The sequence below is a fragment of the Cherax quadricarinatus genome, chromosome 46 (assembly GCF_038502225.1).
Source record: "Cherax quadricarinatus isolate ZL_2023a chromosome 46, ASM3850222v1, whole genome shotgun sequence".
Classification (NCBI taxonomy): domain Eukaryota; kingdom Metazoa; phylum Arthropoda; class Malacostraca; order Decapoda; family Parastacidae; genus Cherax; species Cherax quadricarinatus.
Window position 1 is genome coordinate 26,509,185 of NC_091337.1, and position 25,730 is coordinate 26,534,914.

General features: G+C 43.7%; 1 protein-coding gene across 1 annotated transcript in view; it reads left to right on the plus strand.

Annotated features, from left to right (window-relative positions):
- The window catches only part of LOC138851045 (cytochrome P450 9e2-like), a 48,010-nt gene that overhangs the window by 21,188 nt on the left and 1,092 nt on the right, over positions 1–25,730 (plus strand). The window contains exon 3 of the mRNA XM_070094410.1: positions 20,594–20,654. Coding sequence (XP_069950511.1) covers positions 20,594–20,654 — 61 coding nt within the window. The remainder of the gene's footprint in view (positions 1–20,593; positions 20,655–25,730) is intronic.

The following is a 25,730-nucleotide window of genomic DNA, read 5'->3' on the forward strand; positions in this document are numbered from 1 at the left end:
ACCTGTCATTTTTGATTTGTGGTACCATGCTCTGCTCTGTATATGCTTTTAACACTACATTATTTAATGAAATATATTTTCTTACTATAATTGAAAACAACTCCTTTAGGCAATTGGTCACAAGATCTCAATATTAGTCATATATAAGTTTAAGTACTGCCAGGTGGGCGCCTGAGATTATAGAACAATTTATAATCACCGAACAAACTCTTAGTGAACCCATGCAATGTTGACATTGTTACATAATTATGTTATTAATTTCAATATTATTGTATAGAATTAGGTTATTCTTACGGTTATTATTATAAATTATTTTATTTATATTTTATTTGAAAGGATGCACAAAATACATATACTGGTCAAAACGAATAGTATATAATGTGTATATATATATATATATATATATATATATATATATATATATATATATATATATATATATATATATATATATATATATATACATATATTAACATTCTACCAGCTCTTGTAATAGTTTATTACTTCAGTTACTAATGTATTGATGATATGTTACTGGATTAATGTTTAATTAATGTTTAGACTGTTGAGGTTGGTGAAAGTGGACATATTTTGTCGTTGTTGATTAGAAGCGTCAGCTGTCACCACCAGCCATATGAACACCTTCAATGTGTCGCACTGGGTATTTAGAGGTAGGGTGAGGTAGGGTGAGGTAGGAAGAGGTAGGGTGAGGTAGGGTGAGGTAGGGTGAGGTAGGAAGAGGTAGGGTGAGGTAGGGTGAGGTAGGGTGAGGTAGGGTTAGGTAGGGTGAGGTAGGATGAGGTAGGATGAGGTAGAGTGAGGTAGGATGAGGTAGGGTGAGGTAGGGTGAGGAAGGATGAGGTAGGGTGAGGCAGGGTGAGGCAGGGTGAGGTAGGGTGAGGTAGAGTGAGGTAGGGTGAGGTAGGGTGAGGTAGGGTGAGGTATTGTGAGGTAGGATGCGGTACGGTGAAGTAGGGTGAGGTAGGGTGAGGTAGGGTGAGGTAGGATAAGGTAGGGTGAGGTAGGATGAGGTAGGGTGAGGTAGGGTGAGGTAGGGTGAGGTAGGATTAGGTAGGGTGAGGTAGGATGAGGTAGGGTGAGGTAGGATGAGGTAGGGTGAGGTAGGATGAGGTAGGGTGAGGTAGGATGTGGTAGGATGAGGTAGGGTGAGGTAGGATGAGGAAGGATGAGGTAGGGTGAGGTAGGGTGAGGTAGGGTGAAGTAGGATGAGGTAGGGTGAGGTAGGATGAGGTAGGATGAGGTAGGATGTGGTAGGATGAGGTAGGGTGAGGTAGGATGAGGAAGGATGAGGTAGGGTGAGGTAGGGTGAGGTACGATGAGGTAGGGTGAGGTAGGGTGAGGTAGGGTGAGGTAGGATGAGGTAGGGTGAGGTAGGATGAGGAAGGGTGAGGTAGGATGAGGTAGGATGAGGTATGGTGAGGTAGGATGAGGTAGGGTAAGGTAGGATGAGGAAGGGTGAGCTAGGATGAGGTAGGATGAGGTATGGTGAGGTAGGATGAGGTAGGGTGAGGTAGGGTGAGGTAGGGTGAGGTAGGATGAGGTAATGTGAGGTAGGGTGAGGTAGAATGATGTAGGGTGAGGTAGGGTGAGGTAGGATGAGGTAGGGTGAGGCAGGGTGAGGCAGGGTGAGGTAAGGTGAGGTAGGGTGAGGTAGGATGAGGTAGGGTGAGGTATGGTGAGGTAGGATGCGGTACAGTGAAGTAGGGTGAGGTAGGGTGAGGTAGGGTGAGGTAGGGTGAGGTAGGGTGAGGTAGGGTGAGGTAGGGTGAGGTAGGGTGAGGTAGGGTGAGGTAGGATGAGGTAGGGTGAGGTAGGGTGAGGTAGGGTGAGGTAGGATTAGGTAGGGTGAGGTAGGATGAGGTAGGGTGAGGTAGGATGAGGTAGGGTGAGGTAGGATGAGGAAGGGTAAGGTAGGATGTGGTAGGATGAGGTAGGGTGAGGTAGGATGAGGAAGGATGAGGTAGGGTGAGGTAGGGTGAGGTAGGGTGAGGTAGGATGAGGTAGGGTGAGGTAGGATGAGGTAGGGTGAGGTAGGATGAGGAAGGGTTAGGTAGTATGAGGTAGGATGGGGTATGGTGAGGTAGGATGAGGTAGGGTGAGGTAGGGTGAGGTAGGGTGAGGTAGGATGAGGTAGGGTGAGGTAGGGTGAGGAAGGATGAGGTAGGGTGAGGCAGGGTGAGGCAGGGTGAGGTAGGGTGAGGTAGAGTGAGGTAGGGTGAGGTAGGGTGAGGTAGGGTGAGGTATTGTGAGGTAGGATGCGGTACGGTGAAGTAGGGTGAGGGAGGGTGAGGTAGGGTGAGGTAGGATAAGGTAGGGTGAGGTAGGGTGAGGTAGGGTGAGGTAGGGTGAGGTAGTGTGAGGTAGGATTAGGTAGGGTGAAGTAGGATGAGGTAGGGTGAGGTAGGATGAGGTAGGGTGAGGTAGGATGAGGTAGGGTGAGGTAGGATGTGGTAGGATGAGGTAGGGTGAGGTTGGATGAGGAAGGATGAGGTAGGGTGAGGTAGGGTGATTTAGGGTGAAGTAGGATGAGGTAGGGTGAGGTAGGATGAGGTAGGGTGAGGTAGGATGTGGTAGGATGAGGTAGAGTGAGGTAGGATGAGGAAGGATGAGGTAGGGTGAGGTAGGGTGAGGTAGGATGAGGTAGGGTGAGGTAGGGTGAGGTAGGGTGAGGTAGGATGAGGTAGGGTGAGGTAGGATGAGGAAGGGTGAGGTAGGATGAGGTAGGATGAGGTATGGTGAGGTAGGATGAGGTAGGGTAAGGTAGGATGAGGAAGGGTGAGGTAGGATGAGGTAGGATGAGGTATGGTGAGGTAGGATGAGGTAGGGTGAGGTAGGGTGAGGTAGGGTGAGGTAGGATGAGGTAGGGTGAGCTAGGGTGAGGTAGAATGATGTAGGGTGAGGTAGGGTGAGGTAGGATGAGGTAGGGTGAGGCAGGGTGAGGCAGGGTGAGGTAGAGTGAGGTAGGGTGAGGTAGGATGAGGTAGGGTGAGGTATGGTGAGGTAGGATGCGGTACAGTGAAGTAGGGTGAGGTAGGGTGAGGTAGGGTGAGGTAGGGTGAGGTAGGGTGAGGTAGGGTGAGGTAGGGTGAGGTAGGGTGAGGTAGGGTGAGGTAGGGTGAGGTAGGATGAGGTAGGGTGAGGTAGAATGAGGTAGGGTGAGGTAGGGTGAGGTAGGATGAGGTAGGGTGAGGTAGGATGAGGTAGGGTGAGGTAGGATGAGGAAGGGTGAGGTAGGATGAGGTAGGATGAGGTATGGTGAGGTAGGATGAGGTAGGGTGAGGTAGGGTGAGGTAGGGTGAGGTAGGATGAGGTAGGGCGAGGTAGGGTGATGTAGGATGAGGTAGGGTGAGGTAGGATGTATAATGGGTTTGTTTGGTACTCTGGTAGCGGGGTGTGAATTTTACGTCTTCGGAGGCTTCTTCGTTTATTAAGTCGTGGTGGGTACACAGGCTTGTGTTTTGCCCATGGCCCGGGAGGGCCATGCCCACGAGAGAGAGCTGGGAGGCCTTGTGTCTTCCTGCTAGGCCGCTGTGTGAGTGAGAGAGAGGCATGGGCCGGCAGGCTGGCGTGCCTACCAAGAGGCCTGGCTACAAAGGGCAGCACCTGAGTGACGCAAAAAATGAACTAAGCTGGCAGACAGCATGGGCTGTCTGTGCAGACAGTACAGGCTGTCTACATACGCTCGGCCACCTACCGCGCGTCGTCCCGACGCGACAATACTGGTAGTAAAAGAAACTCGGTCTCTCTCTCGTAGGAACAGTGTCCAAAACCCATGCGCCTCATTATCATCCATAACGTCTCTCACTCTACACAATCATAAGCAGCCTTCCAATCCAGTGCAAGTACACCCCCTCCACTCTTCCTCCTATCATCTATATAGTCCTTTATCCTCCCATGTCCACTAATCATTACCGCCACGGCGCACCCATTTGTCCCTTATCTATAACCCTCCCAATAACACTACGTAACCTATTACTTAAAACCCTTGCAAACAATTTATAATCTCCACACATTAAAGATAAACCTCTATAATCCAGGATGCTATTCTGCACTTCCCCCTTCGGAATCATGACAACCCCTGTTCGTTGCGTCATGCCCATGTATTCCTTTACCTTCATTTCATTCAATAAATGCATCATGCATTCATTCAAGACCTCCCAGTTACTTAAATAAAAATCATTTGGAATGCCATCAATCCCTTGCGTCTTCCTTACACTCATCCCCTGTAACGCCTCCAACACTTCGTCTTCTCTTATCGGTCCCTCTATCTCCACCCTGTCTTCTGATTCCATGGTTGGTGTTATCCCTTCCTCCATAATATGCAAGTCCCTCTTCTTCGCATTACCCCCTCTCATATATATCTCAAACCATTTATCAGCAAAACCACTCATACCTTCAGTCGTTACTAACCGCTGTCCCACCGTGTACCCACCCACGTCCTGATGTACTTCTAACTTTAACATATTCATTATATTTTGCCGGATCTTTAATCGCCGCAGAATGCAAGCTGATGGTTTATCACCCCATAAAACATCCTCAACCCACCCCTTAATCTTTCACCATCAAACCTTGCATTCTGCATCTCCAACAATTGGGTCTTCATACCTTCAGTCTCCGATACTGGATAAACTCCATTACTATCTACATAACACTGTTTTAACTGTCCCTCCAAATACCTTTGAAATCCATATTTCCATTGTCCAACCTCCCTTCCTTTCCTCATATAAAAACTACGGATTCCTGGTTTAGCACATTGCTCCTGCCACAGTAATATATCACCTCCCAGCTTGCCTTTATTCCATTCATTTCTCCACCATTCCGCAAAACTAAGTCCACCTTCCATATACTCTAACAAGCTCACATTCAGCTTCCAATATCTCATAAAACGTTTCGGCAACTCACCCCAACCCACGTCCACAATCACCCCTTTATGATCCGAGAATACTGCATTTAGAGTTTCGATATTATTAACTTATATCCCAGGAGAGACATAAATGCGATCGAAACGTGCTGCATATCCACTCCTCACAAAAGTATGCTCCACCACCCACCCTTCCCCACTCATTACATCTACTAATCCGAATCCCCCTAATACATCCCGAAGGACCCCCAACACACACCCGGCTCCTCTCGGCTCCACATCCTTCCTACGGATCACACAATTCCAATCCCCCCACAAATAATGTATGTATAGGAAGCCCTCGCATATGATAAATAAGAACATCCCTCACAAAATCTTCCTTTATGCGCCTATTGCTGTCTGCAGGCATATAAACACTTACTAAAGACACAGGAACCCCACCCCATGTACCATCCACTCATACTAGTCTCCCATCCCCCCCTTCTTCCCAGTGTAACATTTGAAAAGGACTGGTCTCCACTATTAAAACTGCAGCACCTCCCTTGAGTTTACCTGTATACCCAGCATAAACTTTGTACCCGTCAACTAATAAATCCCGACCTAACTTAAAATTATGTTCTTATAAAAGGATGACCTGTACCCCATATCGCCTTAAAAAAGGCACTGAACATCCTCCTCTTCACTTCGGCCCTGAGGCCATTTATATTCAATGTTAAACACTTAAAAATGCTAACGGGGTCTTACCAATCGATCTCTTACCATGCGTTTCTTTACGTTTTTGATCAGTATTCTTTTCACTATGCCCGTTCCTAGTCACATCTTTCTCCTTCCCCTTACCCCCTCGCCCCTGACTTTCCTAGCCACATCCACTGTTTGTTTTTTACCCGAACATTGTGCAGGCGTAAGAATATCATCACTGTCCGAGGCAACTGCCTCCCTCATACGTGAAGCCGCAACAGTGATCATTTCTTTCGGACTGCCTTCCTTGTGTATTTCAACTACAGTTTCACAAAGCCCTTGTGTTTGCCCATCCCTCCTACTCACATTGCCTCCCTCATGTACCCCTTCCTGATTCATATGTTGCTCATGCAAGCCTATATTCAGCATTCCATCTTCATGCTGGTCATCCAAAAATTTCTGTATAACATTATTTATGGCAGCCGACACTTCACTACCCAAATCCACTTGTTCCACCTCTTACTCCATACATATTTTCTCAACGTCCTGTGTTACCTCCGGTAACGTAGCACGCTCCTCTGGATTGTCATCCACAACTTCACTCCAAGTCCTACGTGCCCGAATATGTTCTCCTGTAGACTGGGACATCACCGCTCTTTCCTTTTCCCCTCCTGTCCCTGCTCCCTGTGTCCCGGTCGACGAACGTCGTGGACACTGTGCAGCCACATGGTCAAATGCACCACACAATCGACAGGTTCTCCTTTGCACGGCATATGTGATATATACCTGAGTTTTAAAATCACTCAAAGCCACGAATGAAGGTATGGATCGCCGCATGGAGATTTTGAGAGTGAAAGATCCCTCACGCAGTCCCCCATACGTACCATCTGACCATTGTCCAATCGTTGCTTGATGTATCACTCCATATTCCTCAAACGACGCGTTGATGTCTTCTTCATCCGCCTCAAAGGGGACATTCCGTATTTTTACCCTAGTATAGTACTTAGACACGTCCCTCATTCTCACTTCCAAACCAGGGTTAACCGTCATGCACACATCCTGGTACTGATCCACCATCTTGTCATACGTCACAGTCGTCACGAATTTCACGAATATTCTCGTTGAGCTGTTTAATGCAATGCCATACAGATCTTCATTGTTGATTCCATATGTATCTCGTAAGATAGCAGGCAGTAGAACAGATGCATTTGTGTTATACACCGTACCTTTCAGCACTTCTATGCACACAGTGTTGAGACGTCTCCTGACAGCCTGCGCCATCTTGAGAAAATCTTGCAGTGCTACCAACAGACAGAAGCACAACAGCCAACGTCCGCTCTCCACTAAGGGTGTGTGACGAATGCAGGAGCTAAGGTGCAGCACAACCTCCCGGCCCGAAAGCGAAGAGGTCAATGATAGATGAAATGGATAGTTCAGTGTGTGCATGTAGTCAATACCTGTCATTTTCCATTTGTGGTACCATGCTCTGCTCTGTATATGCTTTTAACACTACATTATTTAATGAAATATATTTTCTTACTATAATTGAAAACAACTCCTTTAGGCAATTGGTCACAAGATCTCAATATTAGTCATATATAAGTTGAAGTACTGCCAGGTGGGCGCCTGAGATTATAGAACAATTTATAATCACCGAACAAACTCTTAGTGAACCCACGCAATGTTGACATTGTTATGTAATTATGTTATTAATTTCAATATTATTGTATAGAATTAGGTTATTCTTACAGTTATTATTATAAATTATTTTATTTATATTTTATTTGAAAGGATGCACAAAATACATATACTGGTCAAAACGAATAGTATATAATTATATAATGTATATATATATATATATATATATATATATATATATATATATATATATATATATATATATATATATATATATATATATATATATATATATATATATATATATATATATGTATATATATATAGATATATATCTGGCACGCTGATAGAGAGAGGCTGTGGGCATCCCGCTCTGTGATTTTGGCACAATATCGTCGAATCAAGAACACCTACCAGGATTATCATCAACAGGCTGGTGTGTGAATATCTGCTGGTCGTGTTGGAAAGGGCCAGAAGACTCTACATTTCGTCTCTTCCTTCAGAATCAAGAAAAGTTCTGTGTATGTGAATTCAGTGAGGGAACATAACGGTCACCTATGGGTAGGAGAGGTCGGTGAGGGGAGGCCTCATGGAGGAGGAGGAGGCGGAGGTTGAGGGATAAAACTGCCCCCCCTTCCCAAACAGGCGCGCATACACCGTGTGCTCGTGTTACAACAATGGAGTGTTTGTTCACCTTGTGCATAGTGTATAGAGTCTATAGTGTACAGTGCATAGTATGTGCATGGCATGCGCATAGCATGTGTAGTATATAACAGTGTGTCGTTGATAGTGGGGGCTGTGCACAGAGCATAGTGGTGTATAGTAACAGGTGCACAGAGCATTGTTTTGTATAGTGACTTGTCCTGGGAGGGAGTGAGTGCCCTACTCCGCCTCATCACACATCTTCCACTCCTCCCTTTCCTCCACAGCCCACCACAAGGACAGGAGACCCCTCTCCTCCCCCTACCACCACCATGAACCACATGCGGTATGTGCCATGCGCCATTTTACCTTCAGCCTGGGCTTACCACATAGTCTGAGGTATGGCAGATGATGAAGCCAGCCAGCCACAAAGCCAGGGAAACAATGCACCAAACAATGAAAGAAGAGGCATATGTCAGGTGTGTGGAGAGTTTCGAGCAAGCAACAGGGATGGCCGCATTCGTGCATACAATGGGTGTGCAGGATCACATATGCCCCCAGCAGAGAGCAGCCCACAGCCTCCACAGGCAGATACCAATTCCAATGGCAACCTCGTCACTTGTGATAACCTTCTGTTGGCATTCAAATCCACTGCTAGCAGTACACTATCCCACATCCCTAAAGCGGCTCGCCCATATGCAGCAGGGAAATTCACAGACCTTCTTAAGCGGGTGAATGGAGGTTCCACCAACTTAGAAGCCCGAGGCACCATCTAAGCATGGTGCAACCTACTCTTGTTCGGCAATGTCTGTCTTGCAGTTCCTGAAAGACGAGGCAAACTGCTAACCACGTCAGTTATCAAGGCAGTGCGCAACTACCCAAGAACGGACAACTGTGTCCCTCTGCCCCATCATCGCAAGAATCAAAGAGGTAGACCCAAGAAAAGTCCCACTGAAAATGAGAAAATGTGCGCACAGGTTAGCAAAAAAATCGAAGAAGGTAACACAGTGGGAGCAATAAGAATAATTACAAGTGATGACACTGTAGCCCCCAAGGATGAGACCACGGCCCAAGCACTAAGAGACAAGCATCCAACCAGGGACACCATAGCCATCAACGACAACCCTGAGGAAGACCCCATCATTGAACAATTAATTTTGCCAGAATCGGAAGTCTATAAGGCGATCGTGTCATTTCCAACAGGATCTGCAGGAGGTTACACTGGAATTCGACCTCAGCACCTCAAAGAGATGGTAAATCCAGTACTCGGTAAATCTGCATCAATTCTTCTCACCGAGTTAACAACTTTCGTCAACAATTGCCTGGCTGGGCGAATCCCAGAAGAAATTAAATCTTTCTTTTTTGGAGCCTCACTATGTGCTTTGAAGAAGAGGGATGGGGGAATCAGACCCATTGCGGTTGGAAACACCCTTCGCCGTCTCGTTGCCAAAGCAGCAGTGAGAAACATTCGCCTAGAAGCTGCCACTTTACTCCAGCCACACCAACTGGGCTTTGGGGTCTCTCAAGGCAGTGAAGCTGCAGCTCATGCCGCAAGGGCCTACATCAGGGACCTACCAGAAGACAAGGCCATAGTCAAACTTGATTTTAGAGATGCCTTTAATATGGTGAAGAGAGATGCTGTTTTGCCAGCTGTTCAGGATTGGTTCCCCAGTCTTTTTCCCTTCATTTCAGCCTGCTACAGCAAACCCTCAATTCTTTTGTTTGGAGAACATGAAATTGAATCATCAGAGGGTGTTCAGCAGGGTGACCCACGCACTCCACTTCTCTTCTGCTTGGCAGTAGGAGAACTAATTTCCAGCCTATGCAGTGAGCTCAATATCTGGTACCTGGATGACGGCACTCTGGCAGGTACTGAAGAGTCCCTGTTGGGGGACCTACAACTGGTGAAAACACAGGGAGAAGACTTGGGACTCTTCCTCAATCCCTCCAAGTGTGAAATCATCACAGTGAACCAGGAAATAATCAGTGCTGTGCGAAGAATCCTCCTGGAAGTCTCAACTACCACTCTGTCCAACAGTACCCTCTTGGGGGCACCGCTGGGTCACCAGGCCATCGACACTGTCCTCAGGGACAAATTGAATGACCTGATGAGAATGGAGGAGAGAATAAGCGATCTTGATGCCCATGATGCTCTGTATCTCCTCACAAGGTGTCTCACTATGCCAAGACTCACTTACTTCTTGAGGTGTGCACCCTCTTTTGACAACCTAACACTCGATGAATAAGACGCACACCTGAGATCAACTTTTAAGACGGCACTGAACCTGTCACTAGAGGATGAGCAGTGTCCTCCTGAGTCGCTTGCCAGAAGTCATGCCCAGTTGCCGAGTTTTGTCGACGCCTCACTCGAGGGCACCAGCATGTTGTGCCCCAGGTTGAGTGAAACCTGCAGCGACTCCTATGATGACTGCTTCACTGTTCCAGAGGAGACTGTACCCTTTTACGTCACAGCTCAGCCGCAGCGATGTCTCCTGTGTTGCAGTATCTGTCCAGACGCAGGAAGGCGTGCCTACCTAGAGGCCTGGTTACAGAGGGCAGCACCTGAGTGGCGCGAAATATGAACTAAGCTGGCGGACAGCATGGGCTGTCTGTGCAGACAGTACAGGCTGTCTACAGATGAGGTAGGATGAGGTAGGGTGAGGTAGGATGAGGTAGAGTGAGGTAGGGTGAGGAAGGATGAGGTAGGGTGAGGTAGGATTAGGTAGGGTGAGGTAGGATGAAGTAGGGTGAGGTAGAGTGAGGTAGGGTGAGGTAGGGTGAGGTAGGATTATGTAGGGTGAGGCAGGATGAGGTAGGATGAGGAAGGGTGAGTTAGGGTGAGGTAGGGTGAGGTAGGGTGAGGTAGGATGAGGTAGGGTGAGGTAGGATGAGGTAGGGTGAGGTAGGATGAGGTAGGGTGAGGTAGGGTGAGGTAGGGTGGGTAGGATGATTTAGGGTGAGGCAGGATGAGGTAGGGTGAGGTAGGGTGATGTAGGATGAGGTAGGATGAGGTAGGATGAGGTAGGGTGAGGTAGGGTGAGGTAGGGTGAGGTAGGATTAGGTAGAATGAGGTAAGATGAGGTAGGGTGAGGTAGGGTGAGGTAGGATGAGGAAGGGTGAGGTAGGGTGAGGTAGGATGAGGTAGGGTGTGGTAGGGTGAGGTAGGGTGAGGTAGGGTGAGGTAGGGTGTGGGCTCTATTTTTAGGGTTGTGTTGTTAGCGCCGTTATATATAAAGTATGTATTTGTTGGAGTGGAGATTCTAGGTCATAACCGGTATCATAGTACCATCATATTATTCGTTTATACCTATATTATATATATATATATTTATATGTATATATATATATATATATATATATATATATATATATATATATATATATATATATATATATATATATATATATATATATATATATATATATATATATATATATATATATATATATATATATATATATATATATATATATATATATATATATATATATATATATATATATATATATATATATATATATATATATATTAAGGTACCACCTCTTGAACTGTCATAGGGACCCTCATCCTCAGAGAAAAGAATAAATTTGCTTCAGGGAAAACTCAAGGTTTTTCCTGAAGCTGTTTGAGAATTTTCTCCTACCACCCCCTATATTTCAAGTATGTTTTATTAAAAGACAAAAATACATTGGCCAAACATTCACAAAAATACAACAGAAAGCAAAACAACATAGGTAACTCAGAGCTACATCTCGAATACTTCGTCCAGCTCCCCTGCAGTGGGCCGTGTGCCCAGAATGCTGCAGGCATTTCCTCTCTGGATCGCAACACTGAGTCTCTAAAAGAGAAAGCTGGTCACCCTGTGGTCCTTGGTTTCTATGATGAGCTTTTCACCCAGCTCTTTGAGGAACTTTAGAGCACACTTGCCCCATGCTCCAAGGGTCTCCGACCCTTTTAGAATGAAGTTATAGCATGGGGGAAGGTCTTCATATTTTCGGATCTTCTGGGTCTCCCTGTGGCTGGCAGCTCCACCCCCTTCCACTACGGAGTATGGCAAGTAGGTGTCTGCCAATGTGGCAGCACAGGTGTAGTCCCAGGCAATCTGCTTTTCATCCTTCCAAGGTGGCATACTGGCTCCATCAGGACTCTTTTGACTTCCATCAGACCTCTGTACTTGGGGTTCCCGTTGAGCTGGGCAACGGGCTGTGGCGAGGCATCTCTTTATGATGTCATTGACCTCCTCATGTCTGGCATACTTCCTTTCTGCTGTGTGACACACAAGACCATGAAGTCCGAATTGATCAGCTGTCGCCCTGCCGCAAATACACCTAAGTTCAGTGAGGATGGGGGCGGCTAGGCGAAGAGCAACACCAATCCGAATGGCCTGTGGGTCGAAACGGGTGCCCAGGGAGGAATTGGGAACAGCTAACAGGAAATCTCCTGAGTGTGGTGCCTTCACTGCCAGGAGACGAGCTTTGTCCTTTCCTGAAGCATTGGAGAGCATTGTGTTGGCGATTTTTTCCATGATCGGTTTATCCCAGTGGGACTGTTTGTGCTGTTTGGGAGGAGCTGGTCTACTGGAGGAGTCTGTAAGGGTGTCCCACCGAATCGCTGCTTCAGTAAACCTGGGGTCTTGAGCTCCTACCATGTCTCTCAAGCATTCGGGTACCATCTTCTTGGCTAATGCACCTGAAGCCAAACACGAAGACAGAAAAGCAGGTAAAGCAACATGCGTTGCTTTACGCACCCCTATACCTCCCAGTCGCACTGGGAAGGTTGCCTGATCCCATTGCTCATCCTCTAGTGGCAGGTTTAGTGCCTTTTTAAAAGTTGATCTCAGGTGTGCGTCATATTCATCGAGTGTTGGGTTGTCAAAAGAGGGTGCACACCTCAAGAAGTAAGTGAGTCTTGGCACAGTGAGACACCTTGTGAGGAGATACAGAGCATCATGGGCATCAAGATCGCTTATTCTCTCCTCCATTCTCATCAGGTCATTCAATTTGTCCCTGAGGACAGTGTCGATGACCTGGTGACCCAGGGGTGCCCCCAAGAGGGTACTGTTGGACAGAGTGGTAGTTGAGACTTCCAGGAGGATTCTTCGCACAGCATTGATTATTTCCTGGTTCACTGTGATGATTTCACACTTGGAGGGATTGAGGATGAGTCCAAAGTCTTCTCCCTGTGTTTTCACCAGTTGTAGGTCCCCCACCAGGGACTCTTCAGTACCTGCCAGAGTGCCGTCATCCAGGTACCAGATATTGAGCTCACTGCATAGGCTGGAAATTAGTTCTCCTACTGCCAAGCAGAAGAGAAGTGGAGCGAGTGGGTCACCCTGCTGAACACCCTCTGATGATTGAATTTCATGTTCTCCAAACAAAAGAATTGAGGGTTTGCTGTAGCAGGCTGAAATGAAGGGAAAAAGACTGGGGAACTGATCCCAAACAGCTGGCAAAACAGCATCTCTCTTCACCATATTAAAGGCATTTCTAAAATCAAGTTTGACTATGGCCTTGTCTTCTGGTAGGTCCCTGATGTAGGCCCTTGCGGCATGAGCTGCAGCTTCACTGCCTTGAGAGACCCCAAAGCCCAGTTGGTGTGGCTGGAGTAAAGTGGCAGCTTCTAGTCGAATGTTTCTCACTGCTGCTTTGGCAACGAGACGGCGAAGGGTGTTTCCAACCGCAATGGGTCTGATTCCCCCATCCCTCTTCTTCAAAGCACATAGTGAGGCTCCAAAAAAGAAAGGTTTAATTTCTTCTGGGATTCGCCCAGCCAGGCAATTGTTGACGAAAGTTGTTAACTCGGTGAGAAGAATTGATGCAGATTCACCGAGTACTGGATTTACCATCTCTTAGAGGTGCTGAGGTCGAATTCCAGTGTAACCTCCTGCAGATCCTGCTGGAAATGACACGATCGCCTTATAGACTTCCGATTCTGGCAAAATTAATTGTTCAATGATGAGGTCTTCCTCAGGGTTGTCGTTGATGGCTATGGTGTCCCTGGTTGGATGCTTGTCTCTTAGTGCTTGGACCATGGTCTCATCCTTGGGGGCTACAGTGTCATCACTTGTAATTATTCTTATTGCTCCCACTGTGTTACCTTCTTCGATTTTTTTGCTAACCTGTGCGCAAATTTTCTAATTTTCAGTGGGACTTTTCTTGGGTCTACCTCTTTGATTCCTGCGATGATGGGGCAGAGGGACACAGTTGTCCGTTCTTGGGTTGTTGCGAACTGCCTTGATAACTGACGTGGTTAGCAGTTTGCCTCGTCTTTCAGGAACTGCAAGACAGACATTGCCGAACAAGAGTAGGTTGCGCCATGCTTGGATGGTGCCTCGGGCTTCTAAGTTGGTGGAACCTCCATTCACCCACTTAAGAAGGTCTGTGAATTTCCCTGTTGCATATGGGCGAGCCGCTTTAGGGATGTGGGATAGTGTACTGCTAGCAGTGGATTTGAATGCCAACAGAAGGTTATCGCAAGTGACGAGGTTGCCATTGGAATTGTTATCTGCCTGTGGAGGCTGTGGGCTGCTCTCTGCTGGGGGCATATGTGATCCTGCACACCCATTGTGTGCACGAATGCGGCCATCCCTGTTGCGTTCTTGAAACTCTCCACACACCTGACATGTGCCTCTTCTTTCATTGTTTGGTGCATTGTTTCCCTGGCTTTGCGGCTGGCTGGCTTCATCATCTGCCATACCTCAGACTATGTGGTAAGCCCAGGCTGAAGGGAAGATGGCGCATGGCACATACCGCATGTGGTTCATGGTGGTGGTAGGGGGAGGAGAGGGGTCTCCTGTCCTTGTGGTGGGCTGTGGAGGAAAGGGAGGAGTGGAAGATGTGTGATGAGGCGGAGTAGGGCACTCACTCCCTCCCAGGACAAGTCACTATACACCACAATGCTCTGTGCACCTGTTACTATACACCACTATGCTCTGTGCACAGCCCCCACTATCAATGACACACTGTTATATACTACACATGCTATGCGCATGCCATGCACATACTATGCACTGTACACTATAGACTCTATACACCATGCACAAGGTGAACAAACACTCCATTGTTGTAACACGAGCACACGGTGTATGCGCGCCTGTTTGGGAAGGGGGGGGCAGTTTTACCCCTCAACCTCCGCCTCCTCCTCCTCCATGAGGCCTCCCCTCACCGACCTCTCCTACCCATAGGTGACAAGTATGTTCCCTCACTGAATTCACATACACAGAACTTTTCTTGATTCTGAAGGAAGAGACAAAATGCGGAGTCTTCTGGCTCTTTCCAACACGACCAGCAGATATTCACACACCAGCCTGTTGATGATAATCCTGGTAAGTGTTCTTGATTCGACGATATTGTGCCAAAATCACAGAGCGGGATGCCCACAGCCTCTCTCTATCAGCGTGCCAGATATATATATATATATATATATATATATATATATATATATATATATATATATATATATATATATATATATATATATATATATATATATATATATATATATTTATATATATATATATATATATATATATATATATATATATATATATATATATATATATATATATATATATATACATTATATGCTATTCGTTTTGACCAGTATATGTATTTTGTGCATCGTTTCAAATAAAATATAAATAAAATAATTTATAATAATAACCATAAGAATAACCTAATTCTATACAATAATATTGAAATTAATAACATAATTACGTAACAATGTCAACATTGCGTGGGTTCACTAAGAGTTTGTTCGGTGATTATAAATTGTTCTATAATCTCAGGCGCCCACCTGGCAGTACTTCAACTTATATATGACTAATATTGAGCTCTTTTGACCAATTGCCTAAAGGAGTTGTTTTCAATTATAGTAAGAAAATATATTTCATTAAATAATGTAGTGTTAAAAGCATATACAGAGCAGAGCATGGTACCACAAATGGAAAATGACAGGTATTGACTACATGCACACACTGAACTATCCATTTCATCTATCATTGACCTCTTCGCTTTCGGGCCGGGAGGTTGTGCTGCACCTTAGCTCCTGCATTCATCACACACCCTTGGTGGAGAGCGGACGTTGGCTGTTGTGCTTCTGTCTGTTGGTAGCACCGCGAGATTTTCTCAAGATGGCGCAGGCTGTCAGGAGACGTGTCAACACTGTGTGCATAGAAGTGCTGAAAGGTGCGGTGTATAACACAAATGCATCTGTTCTACTGCCTGCTATCTTATGAGATACATATGGAATCAACAATGAAGATCTGTACGGCATTGCATTAAACAGCTCAACGAGAATATTCGTGAAATTCGTGACGACTGTGACGTATGACAAGATGGTGGATCAGTACCAGGATGTGTGCATGACGGTTAACCCTGGTTTGGAAGTGAGAATGAGGGATGTGTCTAAGTACTATACTAGGGTAAAAATACGGAATGTCCCCTTTGAGGCGGATGAAGAAAACATCAACGCGTCGTTTGAGGAATATGGAGTGATACATCAAGCAACGATTGGACAATGGTCAGATGGTACGTATGCGGGACTGCGTGAGGGATCTTTCACTCTCAAAATCTCCTTGCGGCGATCCATACCTTCATTTGTGGCTTTGAGTGATTTTAAAACTCAGGTATATGTCAGATATGCCGTGCAAAGGTGAACCTGTCGATTGTGTGATGCATTTGAACATGTGGCTGCACAGTGTCCACGACGTTCGTCGACCGGGACACAGGGAGCAGGGACAGGAGGGGAAAAGGAAAGAGCGGTGATGTCCCAGTCTACAGGAGAACATATTCGGGCACGTAGGACTTGGAGTGAGATTGTGGATGACAATCCAGAGGAGTGTGCTACTTTACCGGAGGTAACACAGGACGTTGAGAAAATATGTATGGAGGAAGAGGTGGAACAAGTGGATTTGGGTAGTGAAGTGTCGGCTGCCATAAATAATGTTATACAGAAATTTTTGGATGATCAGCTTGAAGCTGGAATGCTGAATATAGGCTTGCATGAGCAACATATGAATCAGGAAGGGGTACATGAGGGAGGCAATGTGAGTAGAAAGGATGGGCAAACACAAGGGCTTTGTGAAACTGTAGTTGAAATACACAAGGAAGGCAGTCTGAAAGAAATTATCACTGTTGTGGCTTCACGTATGAGGGAGGCAGTTGCCTCGGACAGTGATGATATTCTTACGCCTGCACAATGTTCGGGTAAAAAACAAACAGTGGATGTGGCTAGGAAAGTCAGGGGGGAGGGGGTAAGGGGAAGGAGAAAGATGTGACTAGGAACAGGCATTGTGAAAAGAATACTGATCAAAAACGTAAAGAAACGCATTGTAAGAGATCGATTGGTAAGACCCCGTTAGCATTTTTAAGTGTTTAACATTGAATATAAATGGCCTCAGGGCCGAATTGAAGAGGAGGATGTTCAGTGCCTTTTTTAAGGCGATATGGGGTACAGGTCATCCTTTTATAAGAACATAATTTTAAGTTAGGTCCGGATTTATTAGTTGACTGGTACAAAGTTTATGCTTGGTATACAGGTAAACTCAAGGGAGGTGCTGCAGTTTTAATAGTGGAGACCAGTCCTTTTCAAATGTTTTACTGGGAAGAAGGGGGGGATGGGAGACAAGTAAGAGTGGATGGTACATGGGGTGGGGTTCCTGTGTCTTTAGTAAGTGTTTATATGCCCGCAGACAGCAATAGGCGCATAAAGGAAGATTTTGTGAGGGATGTTCTTATTTATCATATGCGAGGGCTTCCTATACATACATTATTTGGGGGGGGATTGGAATTGTGTGATCCGTAGGAAGGATGTGGAACCGAGAGGAGCCGGGTGTGTGTAGGGGGTCCTTCGGGATGTATTAGGGGGAGTCGGATTAGTAGATGTAATGAGTGGGGAAGGGTGGGTGGTGGAGCATACTTTTGTGAGGAGTGGATATGCAGCAGCGGGGAGCTCCTGGTATAGTTGGGTGTGCTGATGATACGACGGTTTTAGTTGGGGGAGAGGACGGATTAAGAAATGTAGATTGCATCGTTGAGATATTTAGTAGGGCAACAGGAATGTGTCTTAACGGAGTTAAGTCTAAATTATTAGAGGTTGGTTGATGGGTAGGAGGGAACTTGGGACAAAAGTATAGTTGGCAGGTAGTAGATCAAATTAAAGTCTGTGGGGTATTATACAGACGGGAAGTGCGGGAAGCTAGAGATGCCAATTCTGTAAGGGTTGTGCAAGGAGTATTAAAGAGACTAGGGGGAATACGGTCGAGTGGGCTGACGATCCATCAGAGGGTCATAGTTACAAATACACTCATTTATCCTAAATTGTGGCATGTGGCAGTGGTTTACCCGTTGATAAAGAATGATGTAAGGTTGGTTCAAAAGAAGGTAATGCGTTTTATTTGGGGATATGGTTATCATTGGCTTAAGCAGACAGTTGTGACAACATCATTTGGGAGGGGTGGATTAGGATTAATTCCCCTGTGTAGTAGATTGAAAAGCATGTATGTGAAACATAGTTATATACGGTTGGGTGGGGATCAGGATGTAAGGGTGAGTGAGGTTATGGATGATGTGAGGCAGTGGTGTGTGGGGGGGTAGGGAATTGGAGGAGTGTATGTGTATGTTGAGGTATTTATTGAGGGTTAGCATACCGGGAAAAGTGTTAGTGCGAGTTTTGGGAAGGACTGTGAGGGGTAATGAGGTGATGGAGAAGGAGAGTGTCTTTCCTTTATATAATTGGGCAGGTATCTGGGAAGCGTTTCGTAAGTTACGTTTAAAGTGAAGGGCGCGGGAAACTATGTATAGGTTTTTACAAGGGATATTACCCACTAAAGTACGTTTGTATCAGATGAGAGTTGTGCAGTGCACATGTGTTTTGTGCGGGGAAGCGGAGACTGCATATCATGTGGTGTATTTTTGTGAGGGTATCGCAAGGGTACGTCTATGGTGTCGTAGGGTCTTAGATATGGTAGGAGGAAGGCCGTTAATGTTGTTGAAAGCTTTGAGTTTGGATATAGAGGGAGTGAGTGATAGCGTGAGAAGGGCGGTCATGTATTTAGTTGTGGATTATATTACTACATCGTGGGCTATGAGGGAGGTGGAGGGGGAAGTGCGAATAAGGGTTTTAACAGGGCATTTTTATAAAACAAAATGTAGGAATGAGGTCGTGTATGGACGAAGGTGGGATATAGATTTTCCAGTTCCGTATATGGTATTGAATGTGAGAAGGTTGCGCGAATTAATGGTGTAATGGATGGATAGGATTGATCTTTGCAATAGGGGGGGAGGGGGAGGGGGAAAAGTGTATATCTGGCATAAATTTTTTATCGAATACTCTTTTGATAGGGCAAAGTTTTAATTGTTGATATTTTCTAACATGGTGGTCACGGGGCAGCGAGGGGGCTTATCAAATCGGTTAGGTATTTTTATATTATTATGTTGAGCAAGTATGATAATCTTGTAAATATACTTTTAAATCATATATCTTGTGATATTATGTGTCAACTTATTATATATGGGTATACGTATAAAGTGAGTGCGTATATATTTTCAAGTGGAATGTTATCATGTCTGTTGGCATTCTTAACTATTGAAGGTTTCTCTTTTTTTTTAAGTCATAAAACTATGTCCTTCAGTTTCAATTAAGTAAATTATTATTATAATGTATGGATTATAATGGTTATAATGTATGTATTTTACTTAAGTGCTTGTATGAGTGTACTTTGTAATTAGCAGATGAAAAGGGGTTTGGGGATTTCTGTATAATGGTATTATACATCTACCTGTGGAGTGACGTGTATTTAAATGCCCATTAAAGCATATTGATAGATGTATTGTTTAAAATTGTATACATTTTTATTTGGAATCGATGTAACGGGACAGTTTGTACAGGAGATGAGGAATTTTTTGTTTGTGACAGCGCAGAGTTAAATGTGGTGAGTTTTTTTTTTTTTTTTAACTATTGTAGTGTAGATAATTAAATGAACGATGGTGAGTTGTTGTACAATATGGTGAAATGGTGTTAAAGGAAGGGGGGTAGGTTTACTGTTTGAGTTTTTACTGATTGCAGTTATTCAGTGTGTATATTGTAATTAGCAGATGGGAAGGAGTAAGAGGATTGTTTTTATTTTGTATTAATTACACAGTTTCATATTGTTTTAATGGAATTATGTTTAATGGCATAATACATCTATAAGTTGAGTGAAGTGTATATATTAGACATATTGCTGAATATTACATTGTTTTTGATTGTTGTCAAGTCTAACATTGTATAAACTTGTATTTAGCATAAGTGTTCAGGGATGAACTGTACAGGTGATGAGGGAAATTTTGTGTAAGGGAGAAGTAAAACATACAGTGTGTTTAGATAATGAAGAATTTATATTGACTGTGTATGATCCGATACTGTACACTTTTATTTATTTACTGTATTGTATGTTTTAAATAAAATAAAAAAAGAATTCATCTATCTAGAAAACACAAAAGAATAGACACAATTATTCTAAATTAATGTAACTGCAGACACATCATTAGTGCCGAATTTGACCTGTGTAATCAGAGGCAACACCAATTGTGTCGTATGGAAGGTCAAGTTAATGGAAGGTCAAGTTAATGATCAAAAAGTGTTATTTACAGATAATAAAACTCTTGATCAATCCCTTTGCTATATTAAAATGAAAGTGAGTTATTAAAAATATGTGGATGGTTTTTAAGTCTTCCTTGAACTTCGTTAATGTTAATTTTATTATATTTCAGAGTCCCTGAGACTGTACCCGCCAGCGGTCTTCGGTAGTCGCGTCTGCAACAAAACTTACAAGTACGTATTACACTTACCCCCCCCCCCAAAAAAAAAAAATAAAAATAAAAAAAGGAAATGAAATTTTATATAGCTAACAAATGATTATTTTAAGTTGAAGCTTTTCTTCCTAAGTGTTTCTATTTCAAGTTTATATTTTCTTCCTAAATGTTTCTATTTCAAGTTTATATTTTCTTCCTATTTCAAGTTTATATTTTCTTCCTAAATGTTTCTACGTCATGTTTATACTTTCTACACAGACAAAGTTAAGGCCAAGTCATGTTAATGGTACTAGGTAACATAAAATTGCAAAATGACAAGTGAATATCTTATTTTGAGGTAGTTGAGGCATAAAAAAAGAATAATTTTTAAAGCTGCGACAGTTTTATTCGCCTAGAAAGTTCACGGTGCACATTTGGGTTGCATGACACTAAGTCTTAGAAAATGTAAGACTTAGAAAACAGGGACTGTTATTTCTCTTTGAATAAGCTGCTGTTCAAAGTATAGGAGAATTTTAAGATAATATAACAATATTTAAGATCTTAGTGGCAAAAGCACGAACACTGTGAACATATCTGGATACTGGGACATCACCAGACTCGTCGGGGCAAGTTATGGCTGCCATTTTGAAAATGGCGTTGTCTGTTTATCATAAATTCATGCAGGTACTCTACTGGCAAAGATTGCATGTTAATAATAGATGTTATTTGGCTTATAGGCGTGCAGAAGGGCTAGGGAATGTGAAATGAAATATTTTTCTGATAACATAAGAACACTGCAGCAGCCCTACTGGCCCATGCGAGGCAGGTTCAGTTCTCCTACCCGCTTAAACCAACGCCCTAACCTAGTTAGGTCAGTCGTTGATGACATAGTCAATTGCTTGGATAATATTAAGTCAGATAATGGGAAATGACATCAGGAAGGGCAGGAGACAAGAGCTGCTTGATAAGTACAGGTCAGCCATAGAAGTAGTCAGGTCTAAGGGAGGGGTCCTAATCATATGTAGCATCTTGCCTAGAAGGGAAGTGGGCAATGAATGGATGTCTAGGGCAACTGGTATAAATTGCTGGCTAGACAGGTACTGTAAGATATTTGCAATCCCATTCGTTGATAACTGGGGCAAATTTTATGGTGAACTTGATATGTGTGCAAGGGATGGGGTACATCACTCACGGGCTGGACTGGTTGCATTAACCAACTTGATTGAGGGGGATCATTGATGACTTGTCTAGGACTTAAAATTGATAGATTATAGAAGTATGGGTGTTAGTCTGAAACAATCAAGCTTCAGTACAAGGGTTGAAAACAGCAGATATTACCAGGATTCCTCAAGGATATGTTTAATAGACATTATTCAAAATAATATTGCTAGTAATGGTAAAGCATTTGATCAACAAACAAAGAGAGACAGTAGAGGGCAGAGAATGACTAGCTCCCTTAAGGTTTACTATACAAATAGCAGGAGTCTAAGAAATAAGATAGCTAAGTTTACTTGCAAGTGCAGGTAATATAGATATTATTGTTATAACGAAGACCTGGCTCAAACTGAAAGATTGAGAAATGCCTTCTGAATGCCACATACAAGGCTATAAACTATTCCACACTGATACAGTCAAGAGGAAGGGTAAACAAACCATACCACGGGCGGGATTGAACCCGCGGTCAGAGAGTCTCAAAACTCCAGTGGTCACAGTGGTACCTATATAACCTTCCTATGGTGTAGAAATATACCTAGTTGGACGAATCTTATTGTGGCTAGCTGGTCCAGTGGCTAACGCGTTTTGAGACTCTCTGACCGCGGGTTCAATCCCGCCCGTGGTATGGTTTGTTTGCAATCGTGTCATTACGATTTCGTGAGTAACAGGAAAGGTGGTGGAGCGGCGTTGTGTGTCAAAGATAATTTAAATTTTTGTATTAGACAAGATGTAAGATTAGAAGCATCGGGCACAAAATCTCTTTGGCTACAGTTTCTCGAGGATAGTGACAAATTAATTTAGGGAGTGACACACTTAATTTAGGGAGTGCAGTAAGCTGCTATGGGATGAAATTCATAGTGTCTATATATGACAATGTTGTGTTAATGGGAGATTTTATCTTTAGACAAATTGAATGAAACAATACGACAAGAAATCTTGAGTCTAATTTGAGGTGAATGATGAGCTTGGGGAAGTGATCACAAATCACTTAGTTTCAATATATCATGGAATTACTTAAATACTGCAATCAAGTCTCCATCCCAGACTTCCACTTGGCAGATTTCACGGGACTGAGAAATTAACTGGGTGGGCTAAAGTGGAGCGACCTCACTATGGGTCAGGTAGGTGGTGTTGGTTGCCAAGATGACGTTTTTCAGAGCATAGTTGTAGCTGCCCAGACAACTTTCGTTCCGAGTAGGGAAATTAGATCATCCAGAAATGATCCCAAATAGATAAACAATAGATTAAAACACCTCATTGGTCAAAAGAGAGGCATATATAGGAGTATCAAAAGAGGGGATGGGCAGTTAAGAAATCAATATATTCAATTAAAGAGAGATATAAAAAAAAGGAATAAGAAAACGAAAAAGGGATTATGAGGCTAAAGTCGCAAGGAATAAGAAAAGGAAAAAGGGATTATGAGGCTAAAGTCGCAAGGGATTCGAAGACTAACCCCACAGTGTTCTTGCAGGTATACAGAAGTAAGATTAGGGACAAGATAAATGTTGGACAGGAAAATAACCGTGCAGCATGTAAACTACATAATGAAGAGCTTAATATTACTGATTGCAAAAAGGATTTAGGAGTTCTAGTTAGCAGTAATCTGAAACCAAGACAACAATGCATTAGTGTTCGCAATAAAGCTAACAGAATCCTTGGCTTCATATCAAGAAGTATAAATAATATAAGTCCTCAGGTTGTTCTTCAACTCTATATATGTTTTATTAGGCTTCATTTAGATTATGCTGCTCAGTTCTGGTCACCGCATTACAGAATGGATATAATTGCACTGGAAAATGTACAAAGGAGGATGAAAAAGTTGATCCCATGTATCAGAAATCTTCCCTATGAGAATAGACTGAAGAGTCCTGAATCTGCACTCTCTAGCACGGCGTAGAATTAGGTGTATTTGCGGCAGGGCAACAGCTGATCAATTCGGACATCATGGTCTTATGTGTCACACAAAAGAAGGGAAGTATGCCAGACATAAGGAGGTCAATGACATCATGAAGAGAAGCCTCGCCACAGCCCGTTGCCCAGCTCAACGGGAACCCCAAGTGCAGAGGTCTGACGGAAGTCAAAAGCGTCCTGATGGAGCCACTATGCTACCCTGGAAGGATGGAAAGCAGACACCTACTTGCCATACTCCGTAGCTGAAGGGGGTGGAGCTGCCAGCCACGGGGAGACCCAGAAGATCTGCAAATATGAAGACCTTCCCCCTTGCTATAACTTCAAGCCAATAGGGTTGGAGACCCTTGGAGCATGGGGCAAGTGTGCTCTAAAGTTCCTCAAAGAGCTGGGTGAAAAGCTCATCATAGAAACCAACGGCCACAGGGTGGCCAGCTTCCTCTTTCAGAGACTCAGTGTTGTAATCCAGAGAGGAAATGCCTGCAGCATTCTGGCCGAGGAGCTGGGCGAAGTATTCGATATGTAGCTCTGAGTTGTTATCCAGGTTGTTTTACTTTCTATTGTATTTTTGTGAATGTTTTGTCAATGTATTTTGTCTTTAAATAAAATATATATTAAATATAGGAAGCGGTACGAGAAAATTCTCGATCAGCTTCAGGGAGAACCTTGAGTTTTCCCTGAAGCAAGTTTATTCTTTTCTCTGAGGATGAGGGTCCCCAGGATAGTTCTACAGGTGGTACCTCCCTATATACATACATATATATATATATATATATATATATATATATATATATATATATATATATATATATATATATATATATATATATATATATATATATATATAATAAATATAGGGAAGTACCACCTCTATAGCTGGACTGGGGACCCTCATCCTCAGAGAAGACAATAAACGTACCTCGGGGAAAACTCAAGGTTCTCCCCGGAGCTGTTTGAATATTTTCTTCTCCTACCACCCCCTATATTTATATTCTATGTGAACATTTATTTATAAACAAAATACATTTACAGAAAAAAAACATAAACATGAATACAATGGCACAACGTATCAAAGATGATGAATTTCCTCCAGCTCCTCCGAGGCTGGACGTGAACCAAGTATGCAGCAAGCATTTCCCCTCTGGATGGCGACGCTGAGGCGCTGGAACATGAAAGTGGCTGCCCTTGGGTCCCTGGTGGTGTCGATGAGTCTGGAACCCAATTCTTTAAGGAAACGTGTGGCATTTTTTCCCTATGATCCCAAGGTCTCTGATCCCACTGGGACAAATTGATACTGTTGGCTAATGTCCCTGTACTTGCTGATCTTGTACTCCTCCCTGTGGTCAGCAGCTCCTCCCTGTCGCCCCACACTGTGAAGGATATAGGTGTCAGCCAGTGTGGACACACAGGTATAATCCCATGCTAAGAGCTTGCCATTCTTCCAAGGATAGATGGTGATCCCATCGGGGCGGTTTGCTGGGTTGTGGGTATTGTTTGCTGCAAGTGATCGTGGCTCCCTCTCGGCAGGGCATCCAGCTGTAGCAAGGGTTCTCTTAATGATGTCGTTGACATCATTATATATATATATATATATATATATATATATATATATATATATATATATATATATATATATATATATATATATATATATATATATATATATATATATATATATAATATACGTAAGGACACACTATGACACATTTATTAGAAAACGTTTCGGTCCTGGGACCTTGATCACTTCTAACATACAGAGATAGAAAGACATTATATATATAGGCGGAGAGTGATGTGTGAGTGACGCATGGTGACCTGAAGAATGTCATGTTGGGATGAGGATGGGTTGACGATGAAACCATATGACTCCTGTGTTGTTGGGCTGGTGGTGCTTAAGTATCATGTATGCCAATGTTTTTGAAATTTTGTAGTTTCCAGTGTTACGTTCTATGGTGTCGGTTACCTGGAGGTTACCTGGAGGTTATTCCGGGGA